A 14,044-nucleotide genomic window follows, 5' to 3' on the forward strand; every position below is an offset into this window, starting at 1 on the left:
AAAGTGGCAGTGGTTTGACAACTTATGTTACTTTAGGTCTCAGTCCCGCAAAGACTTATGCCTGGGTGTTACTTTACATCCTGTGAGTAGCCCCATAATGTGAAGCACAGGAATGGGATCTTGGTTAGCTAACTAAATATGTATTAGACAGAATATACATTAAAGGGCTAAATCCGACAAATGGATGCATCTGGGAAGATCATTTGCAGAAACTGGCCCTAGAAAAGGATATTTTAAAGATATACTTAGTATTGGGTAAGTATCTTGCTTCACTGAAGGAGGCTGTTGTCGCTTTTTAAAACAAGACTTTATAGCAGGCGCTCATTTTGGTGACGTAAGTAAATAAGACTTAATAATTGGCTTTGGCATTTAAGAGCACAAGAAATCAAAGTCTCACAGTTGTGGTAAGGCAAATACTTTGCAGACATTGTTTTTATTAATTAATTAATTTAATGGTTGATTTAAGCACCTGTTAAACAATTTTAAAAATAGCTGTCGTATTTTAGTTCCTTTGGACTGCTCCGATTTCCAATGCTTTCTAATGCTAAGACTGAGACTCTCACTTCAGCTTTGCACAAACAAACGGTCAAAAAAAGGCAGCTTCCCATTTGCTTATTAATTAGGTTTCATTATATTGAAATTATTACGTCTTTACTTTTCTATGTAATTAGAATGTGGTTTTTTAATATAAATTCTTACATGGGCATTTCTGCTTAAATAGCATGTATCAATGTAATGAAATGACTCAGGACAGAAGATTGAGAGTCTTATCAAACTGAAACTACAGAGGAATTTTAGGTAGGCAAAATGTAATTACCCCACTTGGAATCTCAACAAGATAGGCCTATTCACAGCCCATGAAAAGAAGACAGGAAGTAAGAAATCACTATTTCCAGGTGCTTATTACTAAGCCATAAAAATGTGTTCTGAACTGAAACTTGGTAGGGAAGGATTGAAATTTTGAGATAAATTTTGTAAAAATGCATTAGTCTGGTCTTTTCGGGTTTGGTTTGGTATTGGTCCTCCTGTATATTAAAATGTTCTTTTCTTCCCCATACAGTCAAAGCTAGGGTGACCAGATGTCCCGATTTTATAGGGACAGTCCCGATATTTGGGGCTTTTTCTTATATAGGCTCCTATTACCCCCCACCCCATCCAGATTTTTCACACTTGTGTAAGCAGAGTCAGGATGAGCTCCACCCTGACATCTGGTGGTGAGGTGTGGCAAGTTGTGGAAAAGAACTTCAGGGGCTGATCTCATTTGCATAGGCACACCCACCCCGCCTAGCATGAGCCCATAGCTGCCCAAATGGTCACTTTGGCTGCTGTGGGATCCCCAGTGTCTCTGTTATTGGGGCACGAAGAATAAATTGTTATTATCCTAGTTATGTGAATCAAGGACAGTGGAACTGTACTTAGCCTTTTGTTATGATGGAGGGACTCACCATCAACTAAGTAGCATTCGCTAGGCAAGGGACATGGGTTCCAAAACTCTGTGAATTGAGAGAGAGGCTGGGGACAGATATTAATACTTGGTGGCATGGGCCCCCTGGTGAGGGCCCTTACATGCTAATTGTACTTCCTCCTCTCTCCACTGTGGAATATCAGAGCTAATTTTGATTCCATTGGGAGTCTAGTTACAGGCTGCTGAGCTGAATTCACTTTGGACCAATGGTGCACCAGCACTACTACAAGCTGAAATCACAAAAGAGCTGAACTTACTAAGAGCTGAAATCACTGAGCGTTGTGTTAAGTCGTGGGAGGGCCTGAAGATATATTGCGGAGCAGTTCGTGGGACGGCTGGAGCGTCTCATGGGACGGCTGGCAGAGCAGAGTGGCTGGTGGAGTGGAGTGATTTGCGGGACAGCTGGTGGAGCGGAGCCGAGCCCCATGGAGAGGTGGGGCAATCGGCTTTGGACCACGTAAGTTGCCCCTTAACCCTCCCCCCCATCTCCACCCATGTTGGGAGGTAAAGCTCCGCAGATAAACTTCCAAACTCTGGCGCTGCACTGACCAGGGACAGAGACTTTTGGGTTGTTGGACTCTTGGGACTTTGGGTGTCTTTGGGTTGCTGGACTCAAGAACCAAAGGGAAAGGAGCATGCCCCAATTTGCTTGGGGTGGGTTTTTGCTCATGGGTTGTGTTATGAATCCTGTTGGTGGTGTTTCCCCAACATAATGCCACATTGTTTCTCTCTGTTATTAAAAGACTTTTGCTACACTCACACTCTGTGCTTGCGAGAGGGGAAGTATTGCCTCTTGGAGGTGCCCAGCGGGGGTGGTATATATTTGTCCCAGGTCACTGGGTGGGGGCTCGAGCCGGTTTGCATTGTGTTATTGGAATGGATCCCCTAGATACCGAACCCGGCCCTTGTTGCTGCCAACTCTGATGGGCAGAAGGGTTACACTTGCTATCCGGTCAGCCTAATCAAAGCACACAATACATTTAGCTTCAAAAGATGTTACTGCTTATGACAGGAATTCATTTTCATACAGATTTTCAGAAAATATGCTTATATCCTCTCAATGGGCTTGCACAGGGTACAAGTATCAAACCCAGTATGTTTCCACAGGGTAGAGAGGAAACATGAAAATTAGCTATTTAAGTACATGGCCAAAGACCAATCATTTCTTCATGGGCAAGATCCAAAGCCCACTGAATTCAGTAGAAAGACTTCTATTGACTTTATCAATTGACTCAAATCAGGCTTTATTACAGTGTAATAATTTATTCAAGTTTCTAATTGGCTGCTGAATTGATACAATTCACAACAAGTAACAGTTTATCTCGAAAGGTTTCATTAGACACTGAACGAGCCTATAAAACTGGAAGATTTTAAACAATTTTTTGCACGAAATCAATCTTTCTAAATTCATATTTAATGAATGCTCTCTGCTGGCATTATGTTAAGAACCAGTGGGCCCAGTGCTGGAAAAAGGCAGCAGACCCTTTATTTTAGGGTGATAAGCTGGTAAACTTAACTACCAAACTATATTCCCTAGAAAAAGCTTTATAGTATTTCACTTTTTACAGTGAATTTTCATAAAATATTAAGATGCATGCACACCATAAACTATATCTTATACTGGATTTATACTAGCAATTAAAGGAAAAGACTGTATTCAAAGAGAGCCCTATGCATTGCATTTAGGATAGTACTCCAGAATTCATTTTAATAGAGCTGGATAATTTATTGAAACACCTGACAACACAGCTGCCTGCTGGAAGATGCCCATTCAACACCCCTAGTCCCAAACAAGTTTAGTATCTAGCATGCTGTGGTTTTTTTAATGTAATTTCTGGATTTACCACTGGGGCTATGCAAAGAGATCCACCCACTGTATTTTCAACATTTCACAATCAGGTGAAATGTATGGGGTTAAATTCAGTTCTCAGCTGAGAGGCTACAAACACCCATAAATGTCCCAGGAGTTGCCTATGTGTTAAAAAGTAAAATGTGCTTCTATTTATGTTTGCTATGAATTTTTTTCTTTTTTCCACAAAAACAAGAGATTTAAGTACATAGCCAAAGGGGTAAAATAATAATAATAAAAAAATGCTATGTGAAAATGAAGCTTTTCTGACAAATAGATGAAAGTTTGCTCAGGAGTGAATGTGGAGAAATTCATAATTTTTCCATATTCACTGAAAAAGAAAGTTGTTTTGATAGAAGAAACAGAGAAATTTTATGCTAGATCAATTCTGTGCACATTCACTAATTTTTTTACGGTGCAGTGTACCCCCTACCAGTCAGTCCAGGTAGTTATATGCCCCTCATCACCATGTAAAAAGAAAAGGAGTACTTGTGGCACCTTAGAGACCAACCAATTTATTAGAGCATAAGCTTTCGTGAGCTACAGCTCACTTCATCAGATGCATATTGTGGAAACTGCAGCAGACTTTATATATACACAGAGAATATGAACCAATACCTCCTCCCACCCCACTGTCCTGCTGGTAATAGCTTATCTAAAGTGATCATCAGGTGGGCCATTTCCAGCACAAATCCAGGTTTTCTCACCCTCCACCCCCCCACACAAATTCACTCTCCTGCTGGTGATTGCCCATCCAAAGTGACAACTCTTTACACAATGTGCATGACAATCAAGTTGGGCTATTTCCTGCACAAATCCAGGTTTTCTCACATCCCCCCCACCCCCATACACACACAAACTCACTCTCCTGCTGGTAATAGCTCATCCAAACTGACCACTCTTCAAGTTTAAATCCAAGTTAAACCAGAACATCTGGGGGGGGGGGTAGGAAAAAACAAGAGGAAACAGGCTACCTTGCATAATGACTTAGCCACTCCAAGTCTCTATTTAAGCCTAAATTAATAGTATCCAATTTGCAAATGAATTCCAATTCAGCAGTTTCTCGCTGGAGTCTGGATTTGAAGTTTTTTTGTTTTAAGATAGCGACCTTCATGTCTGTGATTGCGTGACCAGAGAGATTGAAGTGTTCTCCGACTGGTTTATGAATGTTATAATTCTTGACATCTGATTTGTGTCCATTTATTCTTTTACGTAGAGACTGTCCAGTTTGACCAATATACATGGCAGAGGGGCATTGCTGGCACATGATGGCATATATCACATTGGTGGATGTGCAGGTGAACGAAACCTGTCATCACCATGTGTATCTTATGTGCAGCAAAAAAAAAAAAAAAATCTGAATTTCTGCACACACATCTATCGTCTGCCGCGAATTATCACCTGAAAGCAACATCGGGGCACTGGCTTGTCAGCCCTAGCTAATGCTCTGTTACTCCTGGATGTACACTCTGCACAAAGGATGACTGAATCATATGAGATAGAAAGGAAATATTAGGACAGTTCTTCTATTCCCCAGGAGGACTGATGCTGGATTTGTCTCTTGTTCTAGTCCTAAATGAAAGGAGTGACTCTTAAAGGAACCCTGTGTTATTAAGTGGTATTCACCCTTCAAGGCAGCAAATCCCACTTCAGATCTGGTCTAATTACAAGGCTCAAGACTGATACTTCTTTGTGTTTTGTCCAGGATAGTTTTAGATCTCTCAAACATTTGGGCTTAATATTAGGCTGAATGGTTTCAAAGTTTTCCCAGAAACATTTTGCACTCAACAATGATTCAGTTACCAGTAGAACAGTACTAAACCAATAAGTCGGACAAAACTTTTCTCTGCATGTTATCAGCTGCCATCTTATTCAGCCTCTTCAAACTGTAGATGCTCCTTTCAAATCCCTGACAATTTTGCAAAGATCAAGCTTGCTCAATCAACCTGCTGCTTTTGCAAATCGGAAGAAATTCTTTATTGCCCTGACCTGAACCACCACCCTAAAAGGTGCTCAGGCCTTTATTCCTATTGAATAAATTATCAGAGTGAACACCAAATGGTTCATGTTTTTATGAAGCTGCAAAAACATAATGATGGGCCAATGCTGATGATGCTGGAGATTAATGTGTACTTCCTGCCCAGGATAATTCTCTAGTGTTTTTCAAAGTGATAGAGATCCAAAAGCCCATTCTCTTTATCTCCATCCTGTTTCATCATTTTTTTTCCAAAATATCTTCTAAAAATTATACCTACATTTGTATACAACAATCACATTTTAGATCGGGGTGGGCAAACTACGGCCCGCAGGCCAGATCCGGCCCATCAGGACTTTGGATCTGGTCTTTGGGCCAAAAAGTTTGCCCACCCCTGTTTTAGATGGTTCACTACCTGATTTTTAAATGCGAACATCCATTAAAAAGAATCGTTCTTCAATATTAATTGAAATGGTTAATGTTATGGAAGTATCTACGGGGCACCACTGGTTCTGGGGATGGGGCAGTAGACTGAAACTCAGAAGACTTCAATTGTATTTCTGACTCCGCCACCGACCAACTGTATGATCTTGGGCAAATCACTTCATCTCCCACCCTTTGGTTGCCTTGCCTATTTCGTACCCGACACTGCAAACACTTACGGACATGCTTAACATTACTGTTGTGAGTATTCCTATTGGAGTTAACAGGACTAGTAACAATAGTTAAGTTAAAGCACATGGATAAGTAATTGCAGGATCAAGACCTAAGACCGTTAGCTCTTTCTCTGTGTTTGAATAGCGCCTAACATGGTTGGGGCCTCTAAAATGTTTGTATAACAAGAAAAAAAAATGTAATACCACTAATATAAGTTACAAAGATAAGGAATGACACAATGTAGTATTAACATCTGAATGCAATATACGTATCTTTTTTCAAGTTTGCATATATCTTAACACAGAATTAAATTGTTTGTCCCTTCTTTTGCTGATACGTGAGCAAAAGTACACAACAAAGATACAGCTTTTTTCAGTTTCTCGGTCACAAACTTCTCTGGGTCATCCAGTATATTAATCATTAATCCTTTGCATATCTCAAATTTCTATCGGCTTGCTGTTCCTATCCTCCTTAGTTCTTCAGACTGATTGCTCTGGTTTGGGGGCCTGTTTCTGAAAACACTTCTATATGTGGGCAACTTCACTGAAGTTACTCACATGTGAAGTTCCAGGATCCTAAAGTCTTCATCATTTACCAAGGACTTTCTGAAATATCAGCAGTGATTCAGTCCCTTTAATATAAAATTTCACAAAATATTGATCTATTTCTGCTGAAAAACACTTTTTATTATGGCCAAAAAATGGTGATGTTTGTATTTTCCTCTGACATTTTCTGGTAGTGTTTGTATTTTCCATATAAATCCACTGACATGACTCTACACTGCAATAAAACAATCTGACAATGGATGCAGGCTTCCATCTCTGGATAGGGTAGGGAATTCCATGTTCTGATAGCTTTTGCGAGTTCAAAACCTCCTGAACTTTGAGATTACATGAAAGGGTGAAAAGCTACTCCTAACAGCTAATATGGGTGTACTTTCCAGCTCCCCAACCATTTAATACTGTGTTCAACCTAAGCCTCCAAGCAATCAAAGCCTGTGCAACAAATGAGAAACTGTTCTATGAAGTGAAAAGCACCCCAGCGCACATATGCGGCTGGGTTCACCCTGGACCATTTATTTTTGATTGTCTTCTTACACATGGTCTCCAAGCTCTAACAACCTTGAAGCAATGTTGAACTGTTATTGTATGAGGTATGGGGCTCCCTGTTTTTTCCTGCTCATCTATTTCTTGCTTGAGTTTTTATTTTGTGGCAAGACAGGAGGGAGGGTGGCTGCTTCCTTGAAAAGAAAGGATTCAGCAGCATCCTAGCCAGCCTATTGAACCCAATCGGCGGTTGACACGGTGTGACCCTTTCAAAGCACTCTTTATGGCAATACTCAGTGTGGGAGAGAAAAGAGAAAGCTTCTTGTCTCCAAAAGGTTCATAGAGTCATATATTTCAAGGCCAGAAGGAGCCATTAAGAGGATCTGGTCTGATCTCCTGCATAACATAGGCCATATATTTCATCCCAGTGATTTCTGCATCTAGCTCAAGAACTTGTTCTTACTCAGGCACCATATTACACCATCTTGCAGTTGGCCCAAAAAGTTCTCTCCCCCCTGAACCTCAAATGGCCAAGAATAGCCAGTCACAACACATACAATTATTTTGAACACATGCCTCTTACTAGATTGCAGGCATACAGCCAGATCCTTGCCACTTCCCCACTGCCAGCTCAGGCAGGGGCAAGCAGCCAGGAAGCCACCATAATTGAGCATTCCCTTGTGCAGGATATAGCCGGCATAACCCTAACTCTCACCACAGAGTAGGGATTGGTCCAGGATCAGCTATAGCCAGCGCTGGGATAATTGGAGCTGGCATTGCTGGAGCACCGTGCATTCCAGTAACCCTCAGCCGTTAGACCAGCAACTAGGTGCTGTTCCAGTTGGCACATCTGAAAGCAGCCAGGAGGTTACTCTAAATTATGGTGGGGCCCAAGGTGGGGTTTCTAACAATATGTGAAGACTGATGAGATGGTGGTGCTAAAAAATGTGTGCTTTCTGCACGCGGGACTGGGCTTATTCAGCATTCAAGCCACATTCACAAGCTTAGAGATCAAAGGGAGAGCCATGAGACTGGGGAAACACAAAGGAGGACCGCAGTCCGACAGTCTAAGAGAGCACAAAGCACAAGTGTAACATTTCTGGCTGGCAAAGGCACAAATCCAGGAAATGTCACTTAAAGGGTGAAGTAATTTAATGAATCTGATCTCTTGGAAGTGCACTAGCAGATGCTTACAATGAACTGTACGGATGCCATGATGTGGCTGCCTTCATGCAAATTCCTGGCCTAATTTCAGTGTAGCTATGATCATGTTGTCTGCCACACCGGTACAGTGGTCTTAATCCAGTTTCTAACAGACATGCCACTCTATCAGCACTAATTAGCACCCAATTGGTAACCTTCTCAGAGAGGTCTAGGAAAGAAAGGAGTGAGAGTGAAAGAGATTAACTCATCCAAATATTCCTCGATGTTAGCCCTCTAAGGAACTTTGGTGGGGCTATAGTTTTCAGTGCTGTCAAACAAACACCTTTTCAGGACCACTACATTCACTTCACATTTATTGCTTTAGAGATTGTAATTGTGAAACTGGGTTTCTAACAGTGGGAAGCTCAGTGTCCGAGAGTCAAAACATGGTGAGCCAGCAGCATTATCGTTTTTCAGTTGCTCACACCCGCATGCTCTGTAATTGCCTATAAATCTCATCAGAGGCAAGCTGGGCCAGATCCTCAGCTAGTGTAAATTGATGTAGCTCCACTGACAGCACTGAATGCAGAGTGACACCAGTTGGGAATCTGGCCCACCATATCACATTCGTTCTGTGTATACACCCGCAAACCCATAACAAACAAAACGTATGCATTGAGCAGAAGTACTTACTGCAGTTCTCAGGCTTTTTGTTTCGGTGGATCACTGTCTTTTGATTGGGCGTGCTGAAGAGGCTGGTCCAGTTGATGGTGTGATAGTAACACAGGTTGGTATTGTCAGTGACGTAGATGTTGCCAGCACTGATCTGCTTCAGGGACTGGAACTGTAGAGAGGTAATTGCCTGTTGCTTGAGGATGAGTAAGGAAAGGCCGCTGCAGGAGCAAACATAAGCAGTGAATAGCCCTGGAATGTGTGATTTATCCCATGCATGAAGTGACAATGGCACGTCTTACCTAAAAGGAGTATTAATAAAGGACAACTCAAGAAGGGAGTTTAGTTTCAAGTGCTTCCAATGCCACATACACACAGCATGGTTCAAAGATTCATAGCAGGTCAGTATAGTTACGCGGCTGTAAAGCAGTGAATGAGCATGTGTGTAAGAGACACACTGAATGTAAGAGACCACAAAGCAGCCTTGCTGACTTGTCTAGTGGAGCGGGACTGTGCTATCAGGGGTATGATACTATAAGCTGTGATGCTCCTGCTCCCGCCCTGACTGGAGGTTTACAGATGTTACTGGCCTCTGTGGCACATAATACAGTTTCACCCACTCTCGCTGTTTTGAGTTCAAGTGCTATGCTGACAACTGCAGAAAAGAAGGAAGGTTTCCAAAAAAAGAGGGGGGGAGTAATACTGGGAGCAGCTATAAATGAAAGAGAATGATGCGGTCCCACATAATGTGCAAAAGTCCTCTCTCAGGAGTCACATTAATGCCAGCTATAGTAATATGAGAAGAAATGATTATTTTCAAGAACATTCCTCCAGAATGCTTTCAAGCATTTGGGTTTGTTTTTTTTTTCTTGTATCAAAGTATCTGGTTATCTCCCTTCATCATAGGAAGAGTACGAGTTCCCTGTGCAACATGGAGAGGCTGATGTACATTATTTTACAGTTGAAAATGAGTGAAGCCAGAAATCAGGGTATTCTCTAGATTACTTCATGTATTTTAATGATTGTAATTGTTTTCCAGATGCTCTAAATGAAAATTGCTACTTCAAAACTGAATCCGGGGCTGTAATTCAATCTCAAGGTTTCCCTGCTATTCATAATCTGCTTGGGCTGTCTATGATATCAGGATTTCCTAACATTTCATTCCACCGGAGCCAGGGGTTGCTGTATGTATCATATAGATGTATTGTCTCACTCCCCCATTATGTCTTACTACATTTGCTCCCTCCAACAGCTACCTCTCCACATCAGTTTTCATACCGAACCGACACTTGACACAGGGGAACTGGCAAACTATTGCAGGTGCCATATTTTGCAACGCTGCCGGGGGCAGCTCAGTGATCATCCCTGTTGTTCTCTTCTACTGCCTTTTAGGAAACAATATGCACCCTATCACGAGTGCACTGTGAGAGAGGCAAAAGGCATCTGAGTCAACACAGTCAAGTGTGATATTCCCTTACAACGGAACACGGTATCTGTCATAAATCATAATCTTCAGAACTACTGCTACTGTTTCATGAGTCAAAGGTCTGGAGCATGAGGAGCAAGACTGGGCACACTGCACGTTCTATCGTTCATGGTATTGTGGGGCTGGGGAGTGGATTACTGTGGCAGGAAACTGAGAAGCAATGATTTTTAAAGCAACATAATTAACAGGGTCAATAGCGTTTGCGCAGTTTAAAGCTGTTAGTCCAGTGTTAGTGAATACATTGGTAATTGAGACATATGCTTAGTGATTATGCAGTTGGTCCTCATGAAGGACTTTACATTCTATGCTATGCTTAGATATTTTTAAGGTCAGGCTTGACAGAGCCCTGGCTGGGATGATTTAGTTGGGGATTAGGTCCTGCTTTGAGCAGGGGGTTGGACCAGATGACCTCCTGAGGTCCCTTCCAACCCTGATATTCTATGATTCTATGACATGATAGTCGTTGAAGGGCAAGAGCACAGTATAAATTATAACACAAATAGAGAAAAGCACATCTTACCTATATAGGGCTCTTCCACCTATAGTAACCAAGTTGGAAAACACACGGAAATCTGTCATGTTTTGGGGCCATGACTGAATATTCAAGAAACCTGAAGGAGATAAAATCAGATATGTTAGCAAGTGTCTCATCATCTAAACCACAGAAACTGCTTTATGACATACTTGAATTATGAAAGAATGATAAAAGGATAGCATGGGTCTGAGAAGCAGAAATAGGTGGGTAATGAATGATGCAGGATACTGTCTATGAATGTCAGTCACTATAGAATAGACTCCTCCAGAAGAGCAAAGATTTGTAAATATGTTGTTTTAGAAAACTCAGAACTAGTCCACTCCCAGAGACCAGAGATGGGAGAAGTCTTGTAATGTATGAGCAAATTCAACACTTCTTAGGTTTCCCAGCTTTTTTCTAGCAAAAGTCAGCAGACAAAATCAAGATATGCATGAGCTGAGGAACACACGTGTGAAAAACCCACATGTTAGTTGAGTTCATTTTGCTATAGCTAAATCTAATAAAATATCCCAGTTTTGAAACAGTTCTGAGAATTTGGATTTGAGGCATTGTAGTCCAGTCTCCTCTCTGCCACATGTGGCATTGTGATGTTCCAGGACAGGCAGTGACATAAATATGAATCGCTGGGGTGATATAAATATGAATCACGGGGATGGGGAGGAGTGACAGAAACACATATCATTGCGGCACGGATGCCCTCCCTAGCAGCACATGCATAGCAGGAAGACCATGAATCACACAGTCCCCAGGTGCCTGGCATCATGATGACCCTCATTTAACAAGGAACTTAAGCATGTGAATAGTCCTACTGACATCAATGGGACTTAAAGCTGTGACCTTCAATGGGACTATTTGGGTGCTTAATGTTTGCTAGTTATGTACCTTTCTGAGTTGTTGCCTATATTACCTAAGACACTTCATTATTTAGGGTGAGATCCAGAACTCACTTGCACATTGATAACTCTGCTGACCAATTGGGGTTGCTAGTGGATGTAAGTTAGGGCACAATTTGTCCCTGATTTTTGAGTGGTAAAACATTCAGGGGCATGTACTATAAGGTCATTTAAAAACGGCAAGAGCTTGCTTAAACTCCTCCCCATGATAACCATCCCACAGTGGGTAGAGCTTGTCTATGTGGTTGTTGCTTGTCCTTAATTATATATAAATCACTGGAAACAGCAGTCAATGGAGAACACAGAGCTGTGGTATTTCACTTCACGGCCCGGTGAGCTGAAACTGGAGCAAACATGGTGGAAGTTCATGAAGCACTCTATGGAGTTCGAACCATACTAGTCCCATTAAGTGTCACAAACCAATGGGACTCACAAACTAAACTCCCCCACAGCAATGAATTAAAGATATATATTTAAGTCAGAGCAGTAGGACGGAAACTTTTCCTTACAGCAACCACTTTTTCCCTATCAGGAGCCCCCCCAAAGTCCTCCTCCCATCTTGCTTGTATCTAACCAGGATCGCCTTCTTGCAAGAAGGTCCTGACCTCCTGACACCTGTTTGTATGCCCTAGGTTCAGAACCCCAGAGTTAGACGACATTCTGCATTAATAGGAACAAAGAATATGTACTTGTAAGCAACAACTGATACTGAAGAGGTTAAGAATTAAAGGTTTATCCAACTTGCGGCATAGTCAGTTAAAAATATGTATCCTTTAAATATAAACAAATGGCAAATACAAAATAAGTAAAGAGCCCTAATTATGTAGGATCACAAATGTGAGTTACCTGTTATCTCTCTGACTGTTTGGAAGATATTTAATTTCTCTGGGTCCATTGCTGCAATTGTGTGATAGGGGTCCCTGGAAGATTAGAAGGACATATTATAATGTTCTTAATATAAAATGAGCAGGCTTATGAAAGTACATTATATAGTAGCAGTATTCGGAATATCAGCACCTTGCTTTTAGGTAGCAAGTACACCAAGTCATTTTTCAATTCATTAACTTCCTGAGCCTTGAGTGTTTCCCCAGAAGTCCTGAGCCCAACATCTTTCAGTTCATCACCTTTAAAACATTTTGGGAAATATCTATGCTCATGAAAATCAAACCGCAAAGGGTTGATTATCAAAAAGTCCTGAGCTCCCGTCTTCTCTGGAAATCAGGCTTTCTCCAAGGTGTTTCAAGTTTGCCACCCCAAAATTGAGGTGCTCAAAAGAAATTTAAAAGTTTTAGCCAGAATATGCTAGTGCAGACAATGCTGGAGTTGTCTTATTTCATGACCCTTTGCCTATCACAGCATATAAAAGTAAGTAAGAGAACATTCTCCTGAAAGGTACCCCCTTAATGTAAACTTTATTACACTGTGACCCCTCCATAGAAGAATACTTATATGAAAATGCTGATCTGAAAAAAGGACAAGGAAAGGTTCTTGTGTAATACCGTGCTATGGAATGTTTGCATTCTTTAAAAAAAAGAAAAATACATCCCTGGGATGGAAGGCAACCTCAGAAAAGGTGAAGAATGCATTCCCAACGTCTCATTATTTGCCTTTCCAAGAGACGTCACTCTTGGGATTGGTATACAAGGGTAATCAAACATGCTGCCTTTACAGGCAAACCCTCAGGATTAAGTGCAGTGACAGAGTAATGGGGGTTACTTCTAACCTTTACAGAGAGCATTTCCAGGTGAACAGGAGTGAAATGAGCTCTGGAACGTAACCTAAAGCCCAGTGGACCACAGAAATATTGTACCCTTAATTTTACCAAATTGGAGCTCTCGTAAAAAAAGATGGCAGGTTTTGAGGATTCAGCATAGAAATACAATTTTTCTTTTGAAATCCATTAATTTTAAAAAAGCTCTCTTTGCTAAACATGAGACTACGGGATAAAACATCCCCATCCCAATATCAGTGAGTATTTTAGGACAAAAAAAGTTCACACCAATAAAGAAGTGAAGCCAATGTATCTTATATAACCATTTTCTCTTCTTACAAAACTGTAGGATAATACATTCTTCCCCAGCTATTCCAATTATATTTGATCATTAGGTCACTTATTTTTATTGCCATTGCACGTAAAAATCACGGAAGATGCATTTTCTGTGCATGCTGATGTTAGCTCAATCTTACCTGAGCTTTCTCTCCAAACACAGAAGATTAAGAACCTGATCCAAAGGCCACTGAAGTCAATGACAGTCCTCTGATTGACTTTAAGAGGCTTTGAATCAGGCCATAAATGAATACCTCTCATGTACCAGTGCCTTTA

At 41.2% G+C, this 14,044-nt stretch overlaps 1 protein-coding gene across 5 annotated transcripts in view; it reads right to left on the bottom strand.

The window, feature by feature from the left end:
* Positions 1-14,044, bottom strand: part of ERBB4 (erb-b2 receptor tyrosine kinase 4) — a 972,415-nt gene that overhangs the window by 218,686 nt on the left and 739,685 nt on the right. For all 5 annotated transcript variants that reach the window (XM_073306719.1, XM_073306718.1, XM_073306716.1 and 2 more), the window contains exons 10-12: positions 12,568-12,641; positions 10,814-10,904; positions 8,829-9,028 (exon numbers count right to left, since the gene is read on the bottom strand). In XM_073306719.1, the coding sequence (XP_073162820.1) occupies positions 8,829-9,028; positions 10,814-10,904; positions 12,568-12,641 (365 nt within the window). The remainder of the gene's footprint in view (positions 1-8,828; positions 9,029-10,813; positions 10,905-12,567; positions 12,642-14,044) is intronic.

Source organism: Lepidochelys kempii, chromosome 11 (genome assembly GCF_965140265.1).
Source record: "Lepidochelys kempii isolate rLepKem1 chromosome 11, rLepKem1.hap2, whole genome shotgun sequence".
Classification (NCBI taxonomy): domain Eukaryota; kingdom Metazoa; phylum Chordata; order Testudines; family Cheloniidae; genus Lepidochelys; species Lepidochelys kempii.